The 23,080-nt window shown below is 57.3% G+C and overlaps 6 protein-coding genes across 6 annotated transcripts; 4 read left to right on the top strand and 2 right to left on the bottom strand.

Annotated features, from left to right (window-relative positions):
* Positions 1–1,813: 1,813 nt before the first annotated feature.
* SPBR_04806 (uncharacterized protein) lies at positions 1,814–3,758 on the top strand (the record flags this gene model as incomplete). The annotated part of the gene is made up of 3 exons (XM_040763083.1): positions 1,814–1,961; positions 2,052–2,178; positions 2,237–3,758. The coding sequence occupies 3 exons, from the start codon at positions 1,814–1,816 to the stop codon at positions 3,756–3,758; spliced, it is 1,797 nt and encodes a 598-aa protein (XP_040615405.1).
* Positions 3,759–4,274: 516 nt separating this feature from the next.
* Positions 4,275–4,830, bottom strand: SPBR_05356 (uncharacterized protein; the record flags this gene model as incomplete). The annotated part of the gene is made up of 3 exons (XM_040763633.1): positions 4,275–4,372; positions 4,439–4,648; positions 4,791–4,830. The coding sequence occupies 3 exons, from the start codon at positions 4,828–4,830 to the stop codon at positions 4,275–4,277; spliced, it is 348 nt and encodes a 115-aa protein (XP_040615404.1).
* A 1,859-nt stretch (positions 4,831–6,689) lies between these two features.
* SPBR_04533 (uncharacterized protein) lies at positions 6,690–13,664 on the top strand (the record flags this gene model as incomplete). Its single annotated transcript, XM_040762810.1, has 3 exons — positions 6,690–7,232; positions 7,368–8,996; positions 9,057–13,664. The coding sequence occupies 3 exons, from the start codon at positions 6,690–6,692 to the stop codon at positions 13,662–13,664; spliced, it is 6,780 nt and encodes a 2,259-aa protein (XP_040615403.1).
* Positions 13,665–15,825: 2,161 nt separating this feature from the next.
* Positions 15,826–17,547, top strand: SPBR_04884 (sulfate adenylyltransferase; the record flags this gene model as incomplete). Its single annotated transcript, XM_040763161.1, has 1 exon — positions 15,826–17,547. One exon carries the CDS (start codon positions 15,826–15,828, stop codon positions 17,545–17,547), a length of 1,722 nt encoding a protein of 573 aa, XP_040615402.1.
* Positions 17,548–18,816: 1,269 nt separating this feature from the next.
* Positions 18,817–19,135, top strand: SPBR_05425 (uncharacterized protein; the record flags this gene model as incomplete). Its single annotated transcript, XM_040763701.1, has 2 exons — positions 18,817–18,962; positions 19,090–19,135. 2 exons carry the CDS (start codon positions 18,817–18,819, stop codon positions 19,133–19,135), a joined length of 192 nt encoding a protein of 63 aa, XP_040615401.1.
* Positions 19,136–19,982: 847 nt separating this feature from the next.
* On the bottom strand, positions 19,983–22,349 carry SPBR_04713 (uncharacterized protein; the record flags this gene model as incomplete). The annotated part of the gene is made up of 3 exons (XM_040762990.1): positions 19,983–22,067; positions 22,131–22,154; positions 22,269–22,349. The coding sequence occupies 3 exons, from the start codon at positions 22,347–22,349 to the stop codon at positions 19,983–19,985; spliced, it is 2,190 nt and encodes a 729-aa protein (XP_040615400.1).
* Positions 22,350–23,080: the final 731 nt, after the last annotated feature.

Raw genomic sequence — 23,080 nt, 5'->3', positions numbered from 1 at the left:
CACATTTGCAAAGCAGTTTTATTTGTTTATTCTACCTCTGAGAAGTTGGAAGCAAACCGATGCGAATGGCTATCTCAATATGCTACATACACCGGTTCGCCCAGCACTCCACAGGACGCGTCATGTAAGAATTGATAAAGCCTACGACATATATTTCTTTAATTCGACGCTGTCTGTTTATTACTCCCTCGTATAATATTAAATAAAAAAAGGTACCCTTGGCCTCAATGTAGACAATGCTGTGCATGGTCTCTACTTTGACGCTTCTTCGATGATCTGCACACCGGCACCGGTAGACAAAAAACTGCCCTCGGCTACTTTTGTCCAAAACATGAACTTTCTCCTCTTTACTTCAGCAAGGCGTCTTTAAGTATCTCACCACGTCTTCGGCCTTTTCGGTCTCGTTTGCTATCTGATTAAAAGACCAAGCTGTCGCTATCTCTTGGCTGTCAAACCTCGACACAGAAAGGCTAACCTTGCAGGTTTTCGTCGTATTAGAGGTGGTCCACGTCATCGTCTACAGGCGACGTTACAAGCAAAACGTTTCTGGAAGAGAGCTTGGTATGTATGTGTAGAAACTAGCTCCTAGGGCGGTAAGGGTGGAAGATTTTGAAATATCTCGTGATTGGACTCCAGTATATGGAAGAATTTATTCCTAATCTCATATGTCTGAGTATTTTATATGGCTTTCGGTGTATATTTTATGTTCTTTTTTTTTTTAAAAAAAAAGAAAAAGAAAAAGAAAAAATCATTGCAATAGAAATTCTAATTTCTATTTCCAACATAAATAAACAGGATAGACCAGGAAAAAAAAAAAAAAAAAAAACTTAACCTTTAAATACCATTAAATACCATAGATGTCTCCAAAACGCTAACATACTTAGGAAACCCCTCTCACTGTCATCGTTCGTATGAATTTTCCCCTTGAATTGTGTAACTGTTCCCATTTGGCCACGAAAGCATCAACTCAAGCATGCCCACAACCTCCAAATCCCTGCATCTTTTGATTTTTGTTGCACATCTGGTCGCAACCACATGTTCTACAGGTAACCAAAAGATTCTGCACGCTCAACGGTAACTCTGGCTACGATTTATTTACGCCGACTACGCAAGCTGGCGCTCGTGAATGGTCAATGTGGCCAGCACAATGCAAGGAGAAGTACTTTCGGCGCCACCGCATACCATGCGAACTGATCTTCCAAGCCACTTTCACTGCACTAAATGTTTCCGCGGCTACCCATAATAAGAGCAAACAAGATTCGAGGTTAGTGGAGTTCACAGTTGTTGTTGGTTTTTCGATTTTAAGATGTTGATGTTGGTAGACATAGGACGTGATGGAAAGGCTGGGAATTAAATAAAATGCAAATTTAATATAGAAATGGGTTCTCTTCCCATTCGACAAGAACTGACGCCTTGCATCGCTGTTGCCAACACGCAGAGCCCCACCAAGCCTAGCCCAAGTAACTTGGGAGCCTTCTGGAGGGGCAGGTACTGGTACATTTTCTCTAGTGCAATAATAGACATTATTGTTCGTGGGCTTTGTAGCTATACATATCGAAAGAACCAATGGCCGTACAACGTGCCCACGCTAAACATATTCTCGATTTTTTTCCCTTGATAAACTTTTTTTCTGTTCCAGGCGCTATTTGGTATTTGCTTCGCTGTCCCGCCTCAACCTCGACGTTCCACGAGCTCTCCGACCACCACACTCAAGCTTTTTGTCGCTGTTTAAAACTCTCCCACCTCACCTCCGAACCTATCTTACTTTTGCGAATCCCGACAATCCCAATACGCCTCGCACTTACACCATAAAATGTCTACCGAGGCGGCACCGCTCCGGTCGGCCACGCGGGTTGCGCCGGAGGACCGCACGGCCATTGGTATTTCCTTTGGCAATTCGAACAGTTCGATCGCCTACACATTCGACGATCGGGTCGAGGTCATTGCCAACGAGGACGGTGGTGAGTCTTGTTGTCCTGTATATGGCTGGGCTATAGCTGTCCCGGGAGGAGCGTCGGCTTGCTAACCGTATTTTCGTTTCTGTTTTATAGATCGCCAAATCCCGACTGTTCTGTCTTACGTCGATGGCGAGGAGTACTACGGCCAGCAGGCAAAAAACTTCCTTGTGCGGAACTCCAAGAACACAGTTGCCTACTTCAAGGACCTGCTCGGCAAGGAGTAAGTCTAATCTCTGGGGAACTACACTCTTGTGTCATATTCGACACTCGACTGACAGTGGCCGCTATAGTTTCGCCTCGGTCGACCCTACGTACTGCCACGCCTCGGCCCACCCCCAAGAAACGAACGGCGATGTGACCTTCTCCATCATCGACAAGGCTGGTGAGGCCGGCAGCGAGGACGACGAGCCCAAGCCTGCGGACCCGTCCACTGTCTCCGTGCACGACGTTGCGACGCGTTACCTGCGCCGCCTGGTTGGCTCGGCCTCCGAATACCTGGGCCGCAAGGTCACGTCAGCCGTCATCTCCGTCCCTTCCAACTTCTCCGACGCCCAGCGCCAGGCCATTATCAAGGCGGCTGACGCCGCCGACCTCGAGATCCTGCAGCTGATCTCGGACCCTGCCGCCATCACGGCCGCCTACACTGCCCGGATAGACGCCGAGGCCGCTGCCAGCGATGCCGCTGACTCGGCCAAGGACAAGGTTATTGTTGTCCTGGATCTGGGTGGCACCCGCTCCGACGCCGCCGTCATCGCCTCGAGCGCTGGTATGGCGACTGTCCTGGCCGCCGTCCACGACTACGAGTTTGTCGGCGCGGCCCTCGACAAGGTGCTGATTGACCACTTCGCCAAGGAGTTTGCCAAGAAGAACAAGGGCGTCGACCCGCGCGAGAACGCCCGCAGCCTTGCCAAGCTGCGCCTCGAGGCCGAGGCCACCAAGAAGGCGCTGAGCCTGGGCTCGAACGCCTCCTTTAGTGTGGAGTCGCTGGCCGACGGCATTGACTTTACCAGCACCATCAACCGCATCCGCTACGAGACGTTGGCCCGCCCCGTGTTCGAGGGCATCAACCGCCTGGCCTCGGAGGTCGTCAAGAAGGCCGGCCTTGACCTCATTGATGTCGACGTCGTCCTCCTGTCGGGCGGCACGGCACACACGCCCCGCATCGCCGACAACATGGCGACGCTCTTTTCCAACACGGCCTCGATCGTGGCGCCTAGCCTCGTGTCGTCGGCCACCAATCCGTCCGAGCTCCAGGCCCGTGGCGCTGCCCTGCAGGCCAACCTGGTGCGCGACTTTGATGCCGAGGAGATTGAGCAGAGCGCCCACCCCGTCGTCAGCACGGTGCAGCACACGTCGCTGGCCGTCGGTGTTGTCGTGACGCCCCTGAACGCTGCGGGCGAGGCCACCGAGGTGTTCACGCCCATCATTGCCGCCGAGTCCGCCGTGCCTGTGCGTCGCGCGATCCTGCTGCCCGCCCCCAAGGAGGGCGGCGATGTCCTGCTGCGGTTTGCCGAGGGCAGCACGCACGTGCACACGATTGCCCCCGCCAAGAAGGAGGAGAAGGCCAAGGCCGACGACGAGGACGACGAGGACGACTCGGACTTTGACTCGGACGAGGAGGAGGAAGAGGAGCAGCGCACAAAGGGCTGGAAGGTCCAGGGCCTGCTGGCCGAGGCTGCACTGCGTGACGTGAAAAAGGGCGCCAAGATCGAGGTGGCCATCAGCATCCGCGCGGACTTTGGCGTCAGCTTCACGGCAAGAGAGGTTGGCGGCAAGGCCGCGATCCGCGGATCGTTCTAAAGGGGCGGTTGAAACGACGGTCGAAACGATAAACAAAATAAAATATACGAAAGTTGTGGACAGAGGGGGCTGTTTTACGAATATTTCCTTTTTGTTTCTTCTTGCTTCGCACAAAAGGAGGCTACACGAATACATCTATATAGGAAGCTAGCGGGGAGCAAAAACCAAACGGTCGCAGGCATCGATAGAACTTCTGTGGGTTTGGGGAATAGACTTGGCACATGTTGTTTTCAAAATCCTACACTGTTGCATTTACCACATGTGGCATATCACGGATCATAGAAATGGACAGGCAGTCCGTTTGAAGACACTTCTCAAAGGAAAAAGAAAGAGCCGTGTGCTTGTATTAAGAGGATCAAAGTGTTCATTATAAACACTGTTAATGTACAGCTGTATCCGAAAAAGCGCCGATTGTGTGCCGCCATAGATGTCGGCAACGGTTGGTATATACTGTTTGCCATCGGCGCCAATTCGAAGACGTCAGGTTGTGGGTGGTAGGGTATCGAATCTGCACGCTTATGCGACAGGGACGGGCGCGGGTGCCGAAGAGGCGGCAGTGCTGGTGCTGGGTGGCGGCAGAAGCATGGGCAGGTAGGTAACGACGACGGCCATGACTGCATTATGTTAGCTTAGCTGTCAAGCGGATGCAGCTATTGGCGGAAGGCAAAGTGAAGACATACGAGACATGCCGACGGAGAAGTAGCCGGGCGTGGAGCTATTCTGGCGCGTCTCCTCGCTCTCGCCGAGCCAGCTCAGGATACTGAACCCAACGGAACCCCAGCCGATGAAGCGGTTGCGCGTCATCATCGCAACCATGGGCAGCACCGATGACATGGACGACGTAATATCGCTGGCATCCTTGGCGGGCGCAGGTGCCTGGTACGGAACGACTGTATCAGCAAGTTAGCAGACGGGCGCGGACGATGGAGCGACGTGCTGCACAGAGCACGTGGGCGGCCGATGCAAAAATGCGGAGAAGAAGGGAGGTAGAGATGAAGCATCAGAACTGATGCTTCCAGGTGGCATTCGTACCCAGGTTTAAACGACGAGGGTCCTTCTTGATGTTAGACATGGCGATGCCGGCTGTGTGGAGGAGGGAACGGCAGTGGTGATGGTGGCACAGCGGGTGGAAGGCGATGGAAGAGAGCGAGATAGGGGCGCACGTCGAGCTGGTGATGCGTTCTTGGGCGAGGCTCCAAATTAGCAATTAGCGGCGGTGGTGCACAATTGCGACGATAGTTGACATTAAGCGACATGCGCATAGCGAGTCGCTAGAGCGCCGCACCTGCACCTGTCGCAATGCATCTCCAGCGGCGGCGCCCGAGGCCGACGAGCCAATGTGGCAGCAGACGCCTGCTGTGCTGTGGTACAAGACGGCCCAAGTAAGGGGCACGTTCTCGGAGGTACCTTTCCTTCCAGTGGGTGTTGACAGGGGTGGGCCTGGTTCGTGCCTTCGCAATATTATGACAAATATAGCGCATTGTTCCGTAGTAATTGGGTGGGAACGGCGTCCAGCGCACTTTATCAGCACGCAGAAAGTGCGCTTGGCACCACCCCGAGGCACTATCAGACGAGCACACTGTGTCGTATCTCACTGTGCGACACACCCTGACACCCTCACACGCCTATCTCAGCAGCGAACGCGTGCTTAGCCGGAGCGAAGAAGCCGCCGCTCGCTCCCTTGCTCCCCACCCCAGGCCATGCCTAGCTAAAGCCCGCACTCCCGCCGATGGGGCTTATGGGATCAGCGGCCGCCGATTGGCTGGAAAATCGCGAATGGGTGACAGACTGACACGGGGAAGGAAAAAAGAACAAAGCGCGGACGGTACCATTTCGGGTGTAGCGAAGAGGAGGAAACAGCGCTGGACCACTAAAAGGCGCTGAAGAGGAAGCCGGGATCTTGCCTCCTGCCTCCTGTCTCGCCCAACACCACAGCCAGGCCAGGAGATCGACCTGACAGTTGTTTGACCTGCCCCCCCTGTCGGATTTACAGCGCAAAGCACAGGCACCGCAGCCCCCCTTCCAGTAAGCATACACGAGCCTGGGCCACCCCCAACCGCTCGCTCGATCCGGGAATCGCCAGTCCGACCGTAACAACCGCCAAATTGCCATATCACCATATCACGAGCGCCATCCACCACAGGTGTTGTGTTTCTACAGTCTGCATCCGCGGCCCTGGCGATTGCACCACCCACCACGCGACGGGCACCAACTCACGAAGCACACGTACGCACACGCTGCCGGACACGTACAGGCACACGCCAAATAGACAACGGCACACGAGCCACGCACGAACCGACGGCTGCCGCGACCTCAATTTCTACCTCTCGCTGCATCGCAGACGACTGCATCCATTCGAACGCAGATCGACGGCACCTGGTGTCAAATGGTGGCAAGCAGTGTCAAAAACGACTTGCATCCGGTCCAGCATCGACGACAGGAGCCATCGACCTGCCTATCGTGCGGCCACGCCCAGTTTCCGACCGGCCGGCCCGTCTCGCGATGATTGTGTAGCCGATGCGCCACCAAAGTCCAACCGGATACATCGCCACATCCCGATACAGCCGTCAACGGCTACCAAAGGCCCCTTTTATCTGTTGACCGGTAGCTTTCGACGCTGCTGGTATCTCCTGGCGATGCTGGCTTCGCGTGCCGCCCTCTCCAATACCGACACCCTCGCCTTGACAAGCTACCCTGCCGTCTAGCCCTGATTCCGACGGCCGTGCAGAACGATCCCAGTCTCTGTACGGCACCGACCACTCGACAGACGGGGGGTTTTCTTTTTCGCACCCAGACACATCTGCTTCCGTACTGGTCGCCGAGGCGCTTCATCCATGGGTTGCTAACGAATCTGTCCGCTTTCCCCCCTCCTCCCTCTCCTTCCTCCACTTCCTCGGCAGACTTGACTCGTCTGGGCCCTTTTGTGCGCATATGGCCAGCGAGTCGTCGCAGTCGCAGGTGTCGCCGCCCGTGCCGCCGCTTCCGGGTGGCGGCCGCCGGATGGACGATGCCCAGCCGCAGCAGCCGCGGGGAAATGACAAGCAGTTGTCGCAGATGCAGGTGCTGCAGCAGCGCATCCTCCAGCAGCAGATGAAGATGCAGAAGCAGCAGCGGTTGCAGCAGCTCCAACAAAAGCAGCAACATCAGAAACAACATATCCAGCAGATACAGAAGCAGATGGCGCACAAACAAAAACAGCAGCAGCCCCAGCAGCCACCACAGTCTCCATCCCAATCCCAATCCCAGTCTCAGCCCCAAGCTCAATCACAGCCACAACAGCCGGGCAGCAACGACGGGGCACAGCACCACAAACCCAGGCAAAAACCAGCAAAGAAACAGCTGCAGAAACAAGCGCCGCCACTAATTGCCCGGGCCCAGCGCGTTGACGGCTATTCAATCTCGCGGGGTCTCCGGAAGGACGGCCTGTATCGCAGCCTGAACACGGAGCCCGAGACTGAAGCTAGTTTTGCGGCGGTGAGTTCTCTTATCTCTCTTGTCTTTCCGCCCTCCTATCCTTATTTGATTCGTACCTCAACGGTGGCTTCCTGCTGTTGTACGTCAGCCCGCCTTGAGATGTAACATACTGACAGACGCCTCTCCTATCCGCAGTCACATCCGACGTCACACCCGCCGTCACAACCTCAACCGCTGCCGCTCTCCCATTCATCTGACCAAGGCCTTTCGTCGGGCGCTGCCACTCCGAAAAGCATTGGAACCGACGCCTCTGACCCGTCCTCTAGAACCTCCAAGTCCTCAAAATCCGAACTTCCGATATGTTCAAGCCGCGGACGAGCTCCGTTCAACGAGTTTAGCTGGGCCATCGAATCGCCGCGAAACGACGTTGACGTACCGCCAACCACGCCAACCACAACCCCGCAAGCTGGCTCCGCGTCCTCTCCGACCGGCACTCCCTCCGCCGGAAGCAACGGCGGCAGCCTACGGGCGTCCATGTTCAAGAAGTCGACTACACTTGCCTATGGCGGCGGCTCTTCGTCTGGCAACCAAAAAGACGCCGATGGTGTTGACAAGGACGGCCTTGCAAAGCCATGGCACCTCGACGTGCCACCAGGCATACCGTACTATGTCGTTCCGTCGACTGGTCGACGCCTCGGCGCATTAACAAAGGGTGGCTCGCGCAGCTTTGCCCAGTCGCCGACCCAGGCACAGCAGAAGGGATCCTCTGCCAACGGGACTCGCACCGGCGCCAGTCCGTTTGCCAACAGTCGCACCGTGAGCGGCAGCGGCAGTTTCGGCGCAAACGGCAGTGCGAGCCCGAGTGGCACCAACAACACTGCCGTGCGCAACAACGGCAACAATCGGAACAAAGTTGCTGGTGGTGTCGGGTCCAAAACATCCTCCGCTGCCAACCGGGTCCAGAAGCCTGCGGTCCGCTATCTCGACTTCAACCCGTGGAAAGGCCGCCATCTCGAAGACCGCTTGACGGACTCGACCGTCCGTATGGGCCAATATGACCGGCTGCCAAACCCCCAGTCGCATACAACCGAAACGACCTCTGCACGTGGCTGGCTGCCTCTTTTGCTGCGGCAGAAGAACAGCACCATGGTGCTGGGTCAGGCACTGGCGCTGGCCAACGCCCTCTCGCGCGAGAAGAACCACATCCCGCCCGCCTCGCAGTTCAAGCTGCCGCCTCGTGTCACCGTCACCGACACTCGCCGCGAGACCTGGCTACGCGACCTCACAAACGCCGGCATCCCATTGCGGAAGCTGAGCCGGACCATCCCGCATGGTCTTCGCGGCAAGGTCCTGCTCGAGCAGTGCATGCTCAAGTCGGTGCCCGTGGATCGCGCCATGTGGCTTGCGCGCTGTGTTGGCGCCCAAGAACTGCGCGCTTTCAAGCGGAAAGGGACGGCCAATGTCTCTGCCTTGGCCGAGTCTGAGCTGCGCTGGCTCAAGGACTGGACGTTGACGGTCCAGCAGTTTGTCGAGGCTTTTCTGGTGGAGATCAATCTCGAAAAGGGCACGGGTGAGGAGCGCCTGCAGTACGCTGCGCGCTTTGCTCGACAGCTTTACGTCGAGAGGCTGCTGGATCACGACCAGTTCCTCAACTGGATGCTGGTCGGCTTGCGCAACGCCGCACGCCTCCCTGCGGCCGCCTCCGTGTCTACGCCCTACTTTGACCTGTGGCTCTTCATAGTGGAAGAATACTTCCACGGGATCATGCAACGGCGGAAAACGAGTGCGCACCTTGCTGTCTCTATTCTCTCTCGCCTCGAATTCGTAAGCGCGAACGCAACCAATTGATGCCATCGTCAGTCCTTTTGCTAACATGCTATTCAGTTATCCCACTTCCAGTCAGGGACGATATCGTCGGCCCAGGCAAAGAAGCTTCTCCAAATTATGGTGCAAAGCCACCCAGACGCCTTTGTGTCCCACCCCGTGTGGCCTCGGTACGAGACGTTGCTGCACACTACCCTTCTTCCCGCGCCGTCGCCTTCGGCACCTGAACAGCCGCCACCTGCTCTGCTGGATGCGGTGTCTACCATCCGCCATCGCAACGACTGCCTTCGCCCAGAAACATCCGCTGAGATGGTTCAAGTCGTCAACTACCTCCAACCCCTGGACAGTGCACTACGCTGCCCAACCGACTTTGCGTCACATTTCGCCGAGTTCCTCCGCCTCGACAAGCGCGAGACAGTCCCGTTTGTGATCCGGTGGTGCGCGTCGATCCACCGACCGGGGCTCGCCAAGATCTACATTGCTGCCCGCCTTATCGGCGAGCTCTGCCAGATGGACGCGAAGCTGGCTACAAACTATATGCTGGGCTTCCTTTCGTCTGACCGCGAAACCGCCAGCGCTCGGAACCATGCAGCAAACGACAGTGGCAGCCGAAAGAAGAGCACCAGCACGGCGCTGTCCAAGTCACGCCAGGCGAAGTTGCAGACAATCCAAGACCAGCAGCCCGAGGGCAACAAGGCACTGTACCAGCTTGTGGGCCTCCTCGTCGCGCAAGATCTGTTCCTGCCTGCCCACTACCTCGCTTCGCTTATCCTGCGGAGCCGACCGTCCGACGCAGACGAGATCGTCCCAGAAGGTCGCCCGCACGTCCGTCTTGTGGCCGAGCTGCCCGTCCACCTTCTCAACCAGTCCACGTCCAGTCTCCGTGCAAACCACCTCCGGCGCCTGGGCTACGATACCGAGTACGAGTCCCAGGACACGGAGCGGATCTTGGACCAGGTACAAGAGGTGTTTACAGAGATGGCTGCTGCGGCTCAGACGATTCCCGTGACGACAAACACGGCCGATGAGACGCCGGGTTCGACGATGACTGCCGCTTCCCCTGTTGGCATTGTCGCGGCTGAGCCGCCGAGAGAGGCCCGCGCCGCGGCTTCTGTCATCAAGCTGGCACGTACGGTTGAGAACCGGAGCCGCAATGTCAAGATGGCCGTCGCCGACTGGCTGCAGAAGAATGTCGTCACAGCCATGCGCACCTACAGCAAATTCGTCATGGGCGAGATCGACGGACACGGAGCCAATCCTGGGGCAGTGGGTGGTCGCCGGCCGTCCAGTAAGGCTGACACGGTGGCTGCACCCAACGGCAACGGACAGCTGCGTCCCTATGCTACCAACCCTGCCAACCTGTCCCTCGAGCGCGTCAACGCTGTCCGGTCCCTCATCGAGAAGACCGACGACCTGCGTCTGTTGTCCGAGTTTATCCTTGCTGTGGCCAGCTACCCACAAAGCATCAGCGTCATGGCCCTGTGTGCCGACACGGTCAACCTCTACCTCGGCGCCTTTTTGGCCATGGGCAACGCTCGCACGCTGTACGACAAGGTCATGGCACGGGCGCTGGCCATCACCGTCCGTGTCGACTCGGGTGCCAACACAGCCTACCAGACGCTCCTACCGCCTGGCACCGATGTCCGACCGTTGCTGCTGGCGCTCCCTGCTCTCGCAGAGAAGATGCCGCAGCCAGGGCCGGGCAGCGTCATGCTCGGCGTCAACGGGCAGCCGATTCGTCTGATTCCCAAGGCGGCCTCTGCTCTGGGTGGCGCTAGCAAAAACGGTGCGTCCTCGGGCACGAGAGAAGAGCTGATGAAGAAGCACTTTGAAGTCGGCACCGCTATGGCCGCGGACATTCAGGCACGCCTGCTCGAGATCGATCAGCGCCTTTCGGTCGCGACATACGACGCCGACTGCTCGCCTCTCTCTGACGGCCGCGCCGCGCATGTGCCGCAAGAAGACGCCGATGCCGACGAGGTCCGCGAGGAGATGGTGAAGCTTGCCAGCAGCAGCAGCTCCATTGACAGCACGACCATGGACAACCTATTTGGCACCATTGCGATGATCAGCCAGGGGCGCTGGCGGCGGATCCAGCCCGACGGCGACCTCGCCGCGCAGGCACGCACGCGCGATGATTATCGTCTGTCGGGCAGCCTGTTTGCGCGGCTTCGGCGCTTCAACCCCGCCCACTTTGACACCATCATGGTCAAGTGGCTGAAGAGACTCCGAACGATGCGCGACCGCCCTGCCATTGGCACGCTGTACCCTGTCTTTGTTGTCTTTGGCTGCCTCGACCTCGCCAGCCTCTTGGCCACGACCGCCGACGAGCAGCCCCGCGAGGCCGGCGCCATGATCCAGTCCCCCGCGCGTAACACGTGGCGCACATCGTACCTGCAGGACGTGTTGACGCTGCTGTCCGTGCCGATCGCCGACAGCCACCCTGTGCTGACGTGCGACGAGTGCCAGCGCTTCCGTGTGTTCCAGGACGAGGCGCTGTACGTTGCGCCTGCTGGAATTGCCGCCTTGATCCGCAATGCCATTGCGGAGATGACGCTCTGGCGTCACCACCAGCGCCAGAAGAGCCAGGGCCTGGTGGCCATGCAGCCGGCCTCGGGCGCCGTGGCGCGCAACCCCATCAATGCCCTCTCGGTATCGCGACTCTTGCGCTCTGCGGCCTTTGCCGATGCCCACAAGGCGGGTATCGCGCTGGCCAAGACGACGGACCAGACTGTCCGCAGCGGCCTATGGGAGATGATGACTCTGGCGCTGACACGGCAGGTGGCGCCGGGCCGGTCGCCGCTCGAGATGCTGCGCGGGCTCGACATTTTCGCCGCCGATGCTGGCCAGGTGGCGCTTGGCCTCATCGTGTCTCCAGGGCCGTATGCGTCTGCAGCGGAGCGCACCAAGGAAGCCGACAACCTCGCCAACCTGATCCTGCGCGCCGTGTCCGAATTCCAGTTCGCCACCCTCAGCGTCCTGCACAGCCTGCCGTCCGACATGGCGACCAGCCTCAAGGACCACGCCCAGACTCGGTTCCTCGACACGGTGCCGACGCGGAAGCAGTTGACAGCCATGTCCTCGACACCATCGACCCCGGCCATCGGTACTACCGGTGGCGGCAACAACGGCTTCGGCGACGGTTTTGACGTCGCGAGTGGCTTCCTAAACATTGTGCGGACCATTCTGCTCAATCATCACCAGCAGTTCCAGAAGAAGCTCGAGCAACAACATCAACAACAGCAGCAGCAGCAGCAGCAGCTATCAACAACGGCGACGACGGCAGGCAGCGGTCCTTCGAACACGCAACTCCCGCCTCCGCACTCGCCCGGCTTGCTACCTGCGTCTGGCATCCCGCCACTCGACTCTTCGGTCGTCGACAAGCTCGGCGAGCTGTGGTGCCTCCTGCAGGAACCGACGTCTGCCGCAGCGCGCAAGGACAAGGACCTGCCCGCGATCGATGCCGAGCGCATCGTCAACCTCAAGCATGCCATTCTGCGCGACTGGCTGCCGGCGCTCTTGTCTCTGATCCTGCTGCACCTGCCCAACCGTGACGCTCTCTTACTGAGCGTCGAGGGCATCCATGGCTCTGGATTCGGCGGTTCGGGCTCGGCCATGGCAGCGCTTGTGCGGACAGACTCTTCCAAGCCGCCCGGCTCGCAAGGCGCGTCACCGGCGACCTTTAGCAGCCCGGCCAACAGTACGGCGGCGACCGTGGGCATGAACATGGTGACCAACTTCAATGCTGTCACGAGCAACAGCTTTGGTGTGGGTGCTGCTAGCGTGGGAAGCAACCATGGCGCGACTCCAGGCGGTGGTGTGGGCGGCGTGGCCGGGCTGGCACGGACCAGCCGCGACCAAGAGCAGGAAGCGGTCTATGCCGGCGCCTGCATTGCCCTGGCCAGCCTGTACGTGGAGGTGTCGTCCCTGGCGGACAATGGCGACGCAGCCGTTGTCGGCCACGGCCAAGGAAGCACTTTTTCAACGACGACGACGACGACATCTGCGCCAAGCGCAACAACCTCGGCTCCTTCTGCGACAAACAGCTCTGCCAACGCTACCATGGAGGCATCCTGTGGCCACCGCCTGGCGCTCCAGAGTCGCCTCTTTGACACGGCGCTCCTCTTGGCCGACAGCCTCTCGGACGAGATGCGGCAGCACTGTGTGCGGGCCCTGCGCGACGCTGTCGCCAGCCGAGACGGCGGCGTTGGCGGCGACCTGCAGCCCGTCATGGCCTACATCCTGTCGAGCCCCGTGTCGGCGTCGATCTACTACCCGCACCTGGTCTTGGAACGCCTGCCTCAGATCTCGCTGTTCGGCCGCGCACCGCCCGCCCCAACACCGCGCGAGCGGTCCAACGCAAGCGACCGTGGCACCGGCGCAAACGCATCGCAAGCGACGACGGGCACAGCCGCTTCAGCCACCCCAACACCTGGCGCGCCGGGAACCGCCGCTCCGCCTCCCGGCCCGCCTCGGAGAATGGCCAGCGGCATGGGCTACGGCGGTTTCTTTGGCCTCACCGGCACGAACCAGACCAAGCGCGTGCGCTTTGGCCTGAAGACATGGGACGCTGTCTCGGATCCCAGTCCTGCCGTGCAGGACAACGACACGGCAGTCAACCTGTGGCTGCTCGAGGCCACCAAGGTGGTTCGCCAGCGGAGACGGTAGTCCTCCCGGCGCGGCATCGTTGAGAGACAACAGACTCTCTCCAATCCTATTCCCACACAGCGTTTTTTGAGACGGAAATTGTACAAAATCTCAAACCACATACCCCATTTATTGTGGGATGACCTTCATCTCGTTTTTTCTTTACGTTGAGACACGCGTTTATACTAGAGGACGGAGCATATCTCGTGCGCTTCTTCTACGTTCTTTGACCGACCATCCAGCCACTTCGCTTTCCACCATCACGCTTTTCTTTTTGCCTTTTGCCATTGTTTAGACTGGTCTCGGGTTGACCCGGTCTCTCTGGGCGAGTTTTTCTCTTGTTCTCCAAAGGGGAGACGCATTTGCATTATCTGGGATGCATATGGTTGCGGGTATTTGCGTTTGTATCTCTGTCGGATTACGTTGTGTCTTTTTTCCGTTTTGATTGCGTTACCACTTTTCTTCCCCTGTTCATCTGCATCATCATTGCTTTTCCTTTTTGCTTTCCAGCAGTCATCATACGTTATACCTCATGCCGCTGTCCGTTTTTTTCTCTTTTCTTTTTCTTTGGGCATCATCCTGTATACAAAAGGTTCACGAACTTTATGAAACGACCAAACAAATAAAACACTACATATTTATTTTTATTTATACTTTTGGTGTTTTTGATTATTTTGCCATTTGATGTCAGTTTAACATAACGATATGATGCTGGAGCAGAGGCCCAGGCCAAATGTGAAGACGTTTGGTAAGTGTAGATTCGGTATGTACCCGCCGAGGGGGCGTATGCAGGCCGAGGATGACCTGTAAATTGGCGATATGACGTTCTCGTGTCGCCTTGCTATCCATTGGTCAATTGCTGGCCATGCCGTGACATATGGACGATGTGACGATCAGGACTGTTTGCACACGATTCTATTTGGTAACATGCGGTGTTATTACTGGCAATGCTGATTTGCTGTTAGTCAGCCGAGTGGGAGGCGCCTGCCCTGGACGCGGGGGATTTGCTCCCTTTTCGTCTGTTGTCCTTGCGCAACGATGCAAGGCGTGGGGACTTCCTAAACGGGAAACTGGGTACAAGGCAAGACGATACATGGCAGGAACGAGGAACGCCGCGGAAAGAGGGAGACAGCAAGGAGCACGTTTGCCAATGGCAGGTGCGATGAAGCGCACATTCGGAAGCTTGGCACAACACTTGCATGCTTGCGGAAGGCGCAAGCGGCAGAATCGGGAACGGAGTACGGAGTACGAAAGTACAAAATACAAGGAATGGAAAAAGCTTGGAAGCCAAGTGAAAAGACTTTTCTCGAGTTCTCACGGCCAGTCCACAATTCACATTCGCAATGCTAGCAGGGCCGCGTTCCCACGGCTTTTTGGCCCCGCAGCCATCTTGCCCGCCGGCTGCGGCAGGTCTTAACACGGTTGTCGGTGGATGCGCCATTCCGAAGCACCGGAGGTCAATGGCGTCGTGCCGTCTTTTGCTGGAGACGGCGGCACGGCGAGTCTTGAGCGCGTCCCAAAGTGACGTTTGGCAGCCCTTTGGCAGCCCTTTGGCAGTGTTGCGCCTGTCAAATGCGTGGGTCGTCCGAGCACGCCATCGGGGCTAAAACGCACGCGGCAGAAAAAGTAAAGGAAAAAAAAAATCGCAGAAGGCGAAGGCTCTCTTTGACTAATAAGATTTTGGCGCTATTCGACGTCGGTTCGTTCTTTCCCATCCCGCCATAGCGCATCAACGTCACCACCACGCGCAAGTACCTCTTAGCTTCCACGCAGCGGTGGAGGCACAAACTATGGCAAAGTCGTTAATTACCAAGAGACCATCACAGGGCCGTCCATCTCTAATATACATCCCGTACTCAGTACACCACTTACTGTGTTGATTTGTTCTTACTTCCTGGCCCCTCCAAACTAGACAAGGCCGATCGTGCGCCGAAGAAGTAATGTAGCACCTGCTCTTTCTTTTCTTGCTCTCCTCGTCGCTCCTGCCCCTCGTAGTTGGATCTGTTCTTTCCTATTCTTTACTTTCTCCTTTTCTCCTTCCATTTCTGTTTCCTCCTTCCTTCATACGACCCCTCGTTTGTTGTTTTCTTCCTCTCCTGTTTTCTTCTTCCTCAACCGTCCTCTCTTCGTGCCTCTTATACTCTCATCTTCTCAACGACACCTCCCCGCCTCTCCACACACAATGGCCAACACCCCCCACGGCGGCGTCCTCAAGGACCTGCTCGCCCGCGATGCCCCTCGCCAGAGCGAGCTGGCTGCCGAAGCCGAGACCCTGCCCTCGCTGCTGCTGAGCGAGCGTCAGCTGTGTGATCTGGAGCTGCTGCTGACCGGTGGCTTCTCGCCGCTCGAGGGCTTCATGACCGAGAAGGACTACAACGGCGTGGTCAAGGACAACCGCCTCGCCGACGGCGCGCTCTTCAGTATTCCCATCACGCTGGACGTGAACGAGGCGACCATTGCAGAGGTCGGCATCAAGCCGGGCGCCCGCATCACGCTGCGCGATCTGCGCGACGACCGCAACCTGGCCATCCTGACGGTCGAGGACGTCTACCGGCCCGACAAGGCGCTCGAGGCCAAGGAGGTGTTTGGCGGCGACCCGGAGCACCCGGCCGTCAAGTATCTGAACGAGACCGCAAAGGAGTTCTACGTCGGCGGCAAGCTCGAAGCCGTCAACCGCCTGCAGCACTACGACTTTGTCGACCTGCGCTACACCCCGGCCGAGCTCCGCTCGCACTTTGACAAGCTCGGCTGGACGCGCGTCGTCGCCTTCCAGACGCGCAACCCCATGCACCGCGCCCACCGCGAGCTGACTGTGCGCGCGGCCCGCTCCCAGCAAGCCAACGTGCTGATCCACCCTGTCGTCGGCCTGACCAAGCCGGGCGACATCGACCACTTCACCCGTGTGCGCGTCTACAAGGCGCTGCTGCCCCGCTACCCCAACGGCATGGCCGTGCTGGGTCTGCTGCCGCTGGCCATGCGCATGGGTGGCCCCCGCGAGGCCATCTGGCACGCCATTATCCGCAAAAACCACGGCGCCACGCACTTTATTGTCGGCCGCGACCACGCCGGCCCCGGCAAGAACAGCCAGGGCGTCGACTTCTACGGCCCGTACGATGCCCAGCACGCCGTCGAGAAGTACCGCGAGGAGCTTGGCATTGAGGTCGTGCCCTTCCAGATGATGACCTACCTGCCCGACAGCGACGAGTACGCCCCCGTCGACGAGGTCAAGGCCGGCACCCGCACCCTCAACATCTCTGGCACCGAGCTGCGCTCGCGCCTGCGCTCGGGCCGCGAGATCCCCGAGTGGTTCTCGTACCCCGAGGTCGTCAGCGTGCTGCGCGAGTCGCACCCGCCGCGTGCCCGCCAGGGCTTCACCGTCTTCCTGACGGGCTACACCAACAGCGGCAAGGACCAGGTGGCCCGCGCCCTGCAGCTGACCCTCAACCAGCAGGGCGGCCGCTCCGTGTCGATGCTGCTGGGCGAGACCGTCCGCGGCGAGCTGTCGTCGGAGCTGGGCTTCAGCCGCGAGGACCGCGCCCGCAACATTGGCCGCATCGGCTTCGTCGCCAGCGAGCTGACTCGCTCGGGTGCCGCTGTCATTGCCGCTCCGATTGCGCCGTACGAGGATGCGCGCCAGCACGCGCGCGACCTGGTCGCCAAGCACGGCGACTTCTACCTGGTGCACGTCGCCACGCCCTTAGAGTACTGCGAGCGCACCGACAAGCGCGGCATCTATGCCAAGGCCCGCCGCGGCGAGATCAAGGGCTTCACGGGCGTCGACGACCCGTACGAGGCCCCCACCAAGGCCGACCTGGTTGTCGATCTGGAGAAGCAGTCGGTGCGCGCCGTCGTCCACCAGATTATCCTGCTGCTCGAGAGCCAGGGCCTGCTGGACCGCTTCTAAATGCAACGAGACATGCGGGACGGTGCGGGACCTGTGGGACCCTTGGGACGTGGTATGATGACGGACACGATGACATACTTTTTGGGTCTTTTTGGGTTAATGAGGCTATGGGAGGCGACGTTCCCCCCTCGATATAAAAAAAGAGTTAGCGATAGACCTTTTCTGTTTTGGCCGTTCTTTCTTGGGATATATGATACACCGATTCTGCTTCAATCCTGATCGATAGTGATGTGACGGTACGAACCAGCTGCAAACAACAACGAATGAGTAGTCTATGAGGGGCGGCGAGTTGACCATGCCAAGATATCCTTGAAGCAAAAGCACCGTGAAGAAAGGTCACGTGATTTTACAAAAATTCCATCAATCGACGTACACCTTGAGAAACGTAACTTCAATGTCGCGATCTTCATTCATTTTCCTTTCCTACCATTACACAGAACCTCCCTCGTTAATTGCACACATGTATGGAGCTCATGTCGAGTGTGAAGAGCAGAGCACAAATGCATGGCCATGTTCACGGTCGACCGTGGGCTGATTGGTCCGCTCGAGGAATCTGAAACGCAGTCTGGTAACAGACGGGGCAGACGGACAAAATCATACAATACCGAGTTTGCGACGCACTCTCGTACTTTGGTGGCCAGATTCCCCACCTGCCTGCGACGAGACAGACGTGGGGGAAACAAGGGCGACAAAGGATGAAGAAAATGCATCGCGAAGATGAGCTCCGCTTCGCCGTCTTGGGTCACGCATGTGTGTTTACATTGAATGTGCCAGCATGGCCATCACCACAGGAATGCATTTGTCTACTCTCCGTATGTGAACAGAGTATGTTACTACGTTTCCTATTATTCTCTTGGGTCAGTCGGCTTTCTTTTTGCTCACCCTCTATTTATCGTGACACCACGCAAAGCGTGCCAGGGGATCCCCGACGTGAAGCGTCGCATCTGTCGCAGAATACGGGGGTTACCAAAACACGGCTTGTGTTGACTCTCTGTGTTTCTCTTTTTACCTCTTTAACCAGTGATCTTCTTCTCCTTTCTCCCTTTTCACTTTTCTCGTCACCCATTCTCTTCCCGCTATTCGATCCCTTTTTCGTTCTTGCATTGTTCGCGTTTCTTTTTTTTTTTCCGCATTTTATTTCATCGCCATCTATTTTGCTTCACCAACCAGCCGGCCTGCTTTCTTCGACGACATTCGACTCCACCGTTTTTGTTCTCGACGACGTTTTTGCCTCTTCGACTTTCTTCTCAACCTACACTCGCATCAGCCATGAAGTTGTCACTGCTCGCCATCGTCGCTGCCGCGGCCACGACCGTCTCGGCCGGTGTTGTCATCACGCCCGTGTTTGCGGACCAGGTGGTTGCAAAAGACTCGGGTGACTGCTTCTTTGGCGTTGTGACGCCGCAGGGCTGCGCGTACGTTATCTTGTCCCCGGCATCCAAAATCGCAAAAGCAAATGGAAAATGTATGATCCAACCTCATGTGCTGACCGCACCTCACCAGGCCGCTCCGAAAGTCATCGTAAAAACAGACACATCCAAGACAGTCATATCAGGCCGTGCTTGCCCCCGACACGCGGACGGAATAGGGACATGTTGACGACGCCATTTATTGTCGACAACAACCGCATGCCCAGAGCTTGGAGCGCACCATGCTAGACGACGCTATCCTGCCCAAATTCTCGGCCAAAACATTAACTGCATCCATCGTCTTGCGTCTTGCGTCTTGACGTCGTTTCGTCGTCTTTTTCACGTTTCCTCGACCGTGCTGAGCCGTTGATGGACGACAGTTCAAATCATTTCGCGTTGCAACCATTTCTCAATTCATGGTGAAGTGTGGGCTTCACAAAAACAGGGCTGTTTCATACATAGTCGCATCGTCCTTTGTTTTCACTTCTTGCTTTTTTTCAGCGTTAGAGACTACCCTTTTATTTTGTATACATTTTCATTTTTTACATCTTCTCTCCCGGCATAAGGGGATATCGTCATTAGGCACATATTACCAAACCATAGTCAAAATAGAGGAACCGTGTTCCCTCAAAGAAACCCCCATTGATATTAACAGGTGAAAGTGACTGGCACGCTCCAGGAGAAGCTGCTGTCCAAGGAGGGGAAGAAAACGTATACATTGTGTTTTTCGGAATGCGGTTCCTTATCTACTCTAATCAAACAGCCAAGACACAAAAGGCCCTCCATACTCAAAATAAGAAACAAAGGAACAAGTAAAGGAATCTAAAAAGTACAACAAAAGGCAATGAAACAAGAAAGCTGATTAGGCGTAAGGTCATAAAATATCGTTGCTGCTCCATCCTCCTCACAAGCATCTTGGTGTTTCAACACTGGTTCCATGCTTTCTCCCCTTTTAGTCGTACACAAAAATAGAAAAAAAAAAAGACGTCCCCTCTGGCGAGCACGATACGAGGCTCATCGCCTGTCCTAAGACGACGCGGCAACAGAGCCCGGCAGCCGCCACGCCACAAAGTCGTCGCGGATTTCGTACTCGTGCAACTCACGGCCCTGGGGACCGTCTTCGTCGTGGCCGCTGCCATTGCCACTGGCGTTGCCACTGCCGCTCCCATTGCCGCTTCCGTGGCCGCTGGCGTTGCCGCTGGCGTTGCCGCTGCTCTTGCGGCTGCTGCTGCTGGGCACCCGGCTACTGGTAGGGCGTCGAATCCCATGGCCGCTTCCCTTGCTACCAGAGGTACGGGAGGAAGCCGCTGCGCCGGCGGCACCGGCCGACGCAAGGTTCTCAGAGCTGTTGTCGCGGCGGTGGCTGAGGTTGAAGGACGATGCAGTGGGAGACTGCGGCCCCGGGCTGCTGCGGCTGCTCCGAGAGCCCATGGCCATGGCCATGGCAGACGTGTGGCGTGCTAGAAGGTCCGTGTCGTTCTGGGGCGTGACAGTGCGGTCGCTGAGGCCGCTGAGCTCACGCCCCGGTAAGCCGTGCTTGCCAGCCAGAGCGGGGAACGAAGCGCTGGTCTGTCCGCCGAGATGGCTGGCGCCGTCGCGGAACTTGCGAATGTCGCTTGGCCGCAGGGTGGCATTGTTGCCCGGGCCGCCAAAGTTACCGTCGTCGTCATCGTCGTCTGCGTCCCCTCGGTTGTTGTGAGCGTGGTTGTTGCTGCTGCTCGTATTGCCGCTGCCATTGCTGCCGCTGCCGTCTTCGCCGCTGCTTTTCGTGTCGCCGTCTTCAAAGCGGCTTTTCAGCCGCGAAGCGCCCGCATTTCCACTTCCCGAGTGGGAGGAGCCTCCCATTTGCTGGGGCGTTGGCTTACGTCGAATGGGGCCTAGCCTTGGCAAAATACTTTGATGCTTCTTGCCGCCTGAGTTCGTGCGGCTCGGTGCCGAGGACACAAAGCCATCCTCGTCGCCTTCTTCATGGATCGATGAGGGTGTTGGCGATGTTGGTGACCAACCCTGCCGCGCTTTTACGGCCCCCAGCGAGGTACCCGTCGGCATGGGCGCTATCTGCTTGCTGCCGCCGCCGCTATGGTAGTGGTGGTGATCGTGGTGACGCTGATTCGAGAGCGCGTGCGCGGCAGCCGCATGCTGAGCCAGATGGTGGAAATCCGAGTTTGATGAGCGGAAACCGTCGCCGCCACTGAAAATGTCCTCGATGCACTCGTCCGCCGGCATCTCACCGGCCTGGCACGCCCACGAAGCTGCAAGAGCACGACAGTAGACATCTTGAATTTCCGCGGTATCGTGGCCCTTGGCGGCCGAGCTGCCGGCCATCATAGCCCCGACAACACCACCAACGCGGGCATATTCTTCTGGGTCATCAATGTTGCTATCGCCAGCGTTTATCGGCTCCGTATTGGCGACGATGCCGGTGATGCCGCCAAAAACGGGCGCGGACTTGAGTGGTGGCGCTACGTAGTTGTGCTCGCCGTCGAGCTGTACCATAAGAATGCCAATCTTGAGGGTACTGTTGATCTTGCTGTCCTGCATCAGGTAGCGTCGAACGACGCCGTCCTCGACAGCCGAGTTGACGGATGCCGTGAGAGACGCGACCGAGGAGCCTGCTGTCGAGGAAGGAGCGCCGCCGGGGCCGGACGCGGTCGAGTCGATGGTGCCAACACTAGTGGCCAAGGTGCTAGCCTTGCTCGTGGAGCTCCGGTGGCGCGTGTGCCAGCCGCTGGACGCACCGCCGGGCAAGTCGCGTGAGCCGTACGAGTCGGACGTCGTTGGCCGGATGTCACGCTGAAGGGCTTCGCTCTCGGCTACGTATTCGGCGAGGTTGAGGGAGATCTTGCCCAGAACAATCTTCTCATCGCGACCAGCGCCATGGCTTTCAAACTCCTGGGTGATCTCAAACTCGATTGGGTAGTCAGAGAGCCGGTTGTTGCGGTCAACCACCAGACGCAACGGGATGATCTTCGAGTAGTCGTACTCAACACGGTGATTTGCAATGGGCCGCTTGTGTGTGCGGCCACGGTGTTCACCGTGTATGCTGTGCGGAAGAAACCATTTTACGGCCGACACGCCCGACGCTAATGGGACTTTGTTGAGATCATAAATCTACAGGGTGTCAGTTCATGGCCGAGATAGTGGTGGGAGTGTTCTTGGAACAATCTATCTTACCTTGAGATGAAGCTCAAATTTTGGCTATAAAAGGGAGCCATGTTAGTTCAACGTGCCAAGAAAATATAAATATAAAATACATATACATATAGGAAGCTTGGCATGCCGCGGCAGGGCCGATATAAGAGAGAGCCGTACCTTTCTCGATTTATGAACTGGAACAGTGAGGTCAGCAATAGCCTTGCCGCTAGAAGGTATTTTGAACGGAAACGAAGCCATGGTAAGTGCATGTGGAAGTGCGAGAAAGGAAATGAGGTGCAGGTGAATGAGAGGGAGACGACATCTGCAATGAGGGGATAAGGCAGCGTGTGGTGATATAGACGGGAAACAAAGGCAGCAATGGCAGTGGCTTGTGGGCTCTGCTATTTGTTCTCCGCGGCCTTGTCTGTCTCCTGTCCGTCTCTAGCCTCAATCGAATACAATATATGGAGACGACACACGATACTCCAACTGATTCATAAATTTGTGACCGGAGACCAATATCCTTGGCCACTGACCACAAGGATCCTTCCCCCACACCCTTGTCTACCCCAGATTATTTCTCCCAGTGCATGCAAAACGAAGACTTGTGGCGTGTCTTGGTGCTCCAATCGGACCGTGAGGGGTTGACCTAGGAGATTTGGAGGAGAAGCGGGAAAGAGGAGACGAGAGAGGTAAGGTGAGGAAAGAGGGCAGGAGAGGAAGAGTCAAGGACGATAGAGGGCGAGAAGAGTGAATTGTGGTGGCTTGAATAGCTGTGATAGTATTGAATGGCGTGGAAAGTGACGGACAGAGGAACAGAGGAAAAAGATAAAGGACGAGAGAGACACCGAAAGAGAATACAGAAAATGAAGGTTACGATGGTTGGAGCAGGGGGGAGGAGTAAGAACAGGACAGGACTTGGTGTCTCTGGTCATGTATATTAAAGAATGTTGGTGGTGGGGGGGGGGGGGGGGGGGGGGGANAAGGAA

The sequence above is a fragment of the Sporothrix brasiliensis genome, assembly GCF_000820605.1.
Source record: "Sporothrix brasiliensis 5110 chromosome Unknown Cont21, whole genome shotgun sequence".
NCBI lineage: Eukaryota > Fungi > Ascomycota > Sordariomycetes > Ophiostomatales > Ophiostomataceae > Sporothrix > Sporothrix brasiliensis.
This window is presented reverse-complemented; position numbering and strand designations above follow the sequence as displayed.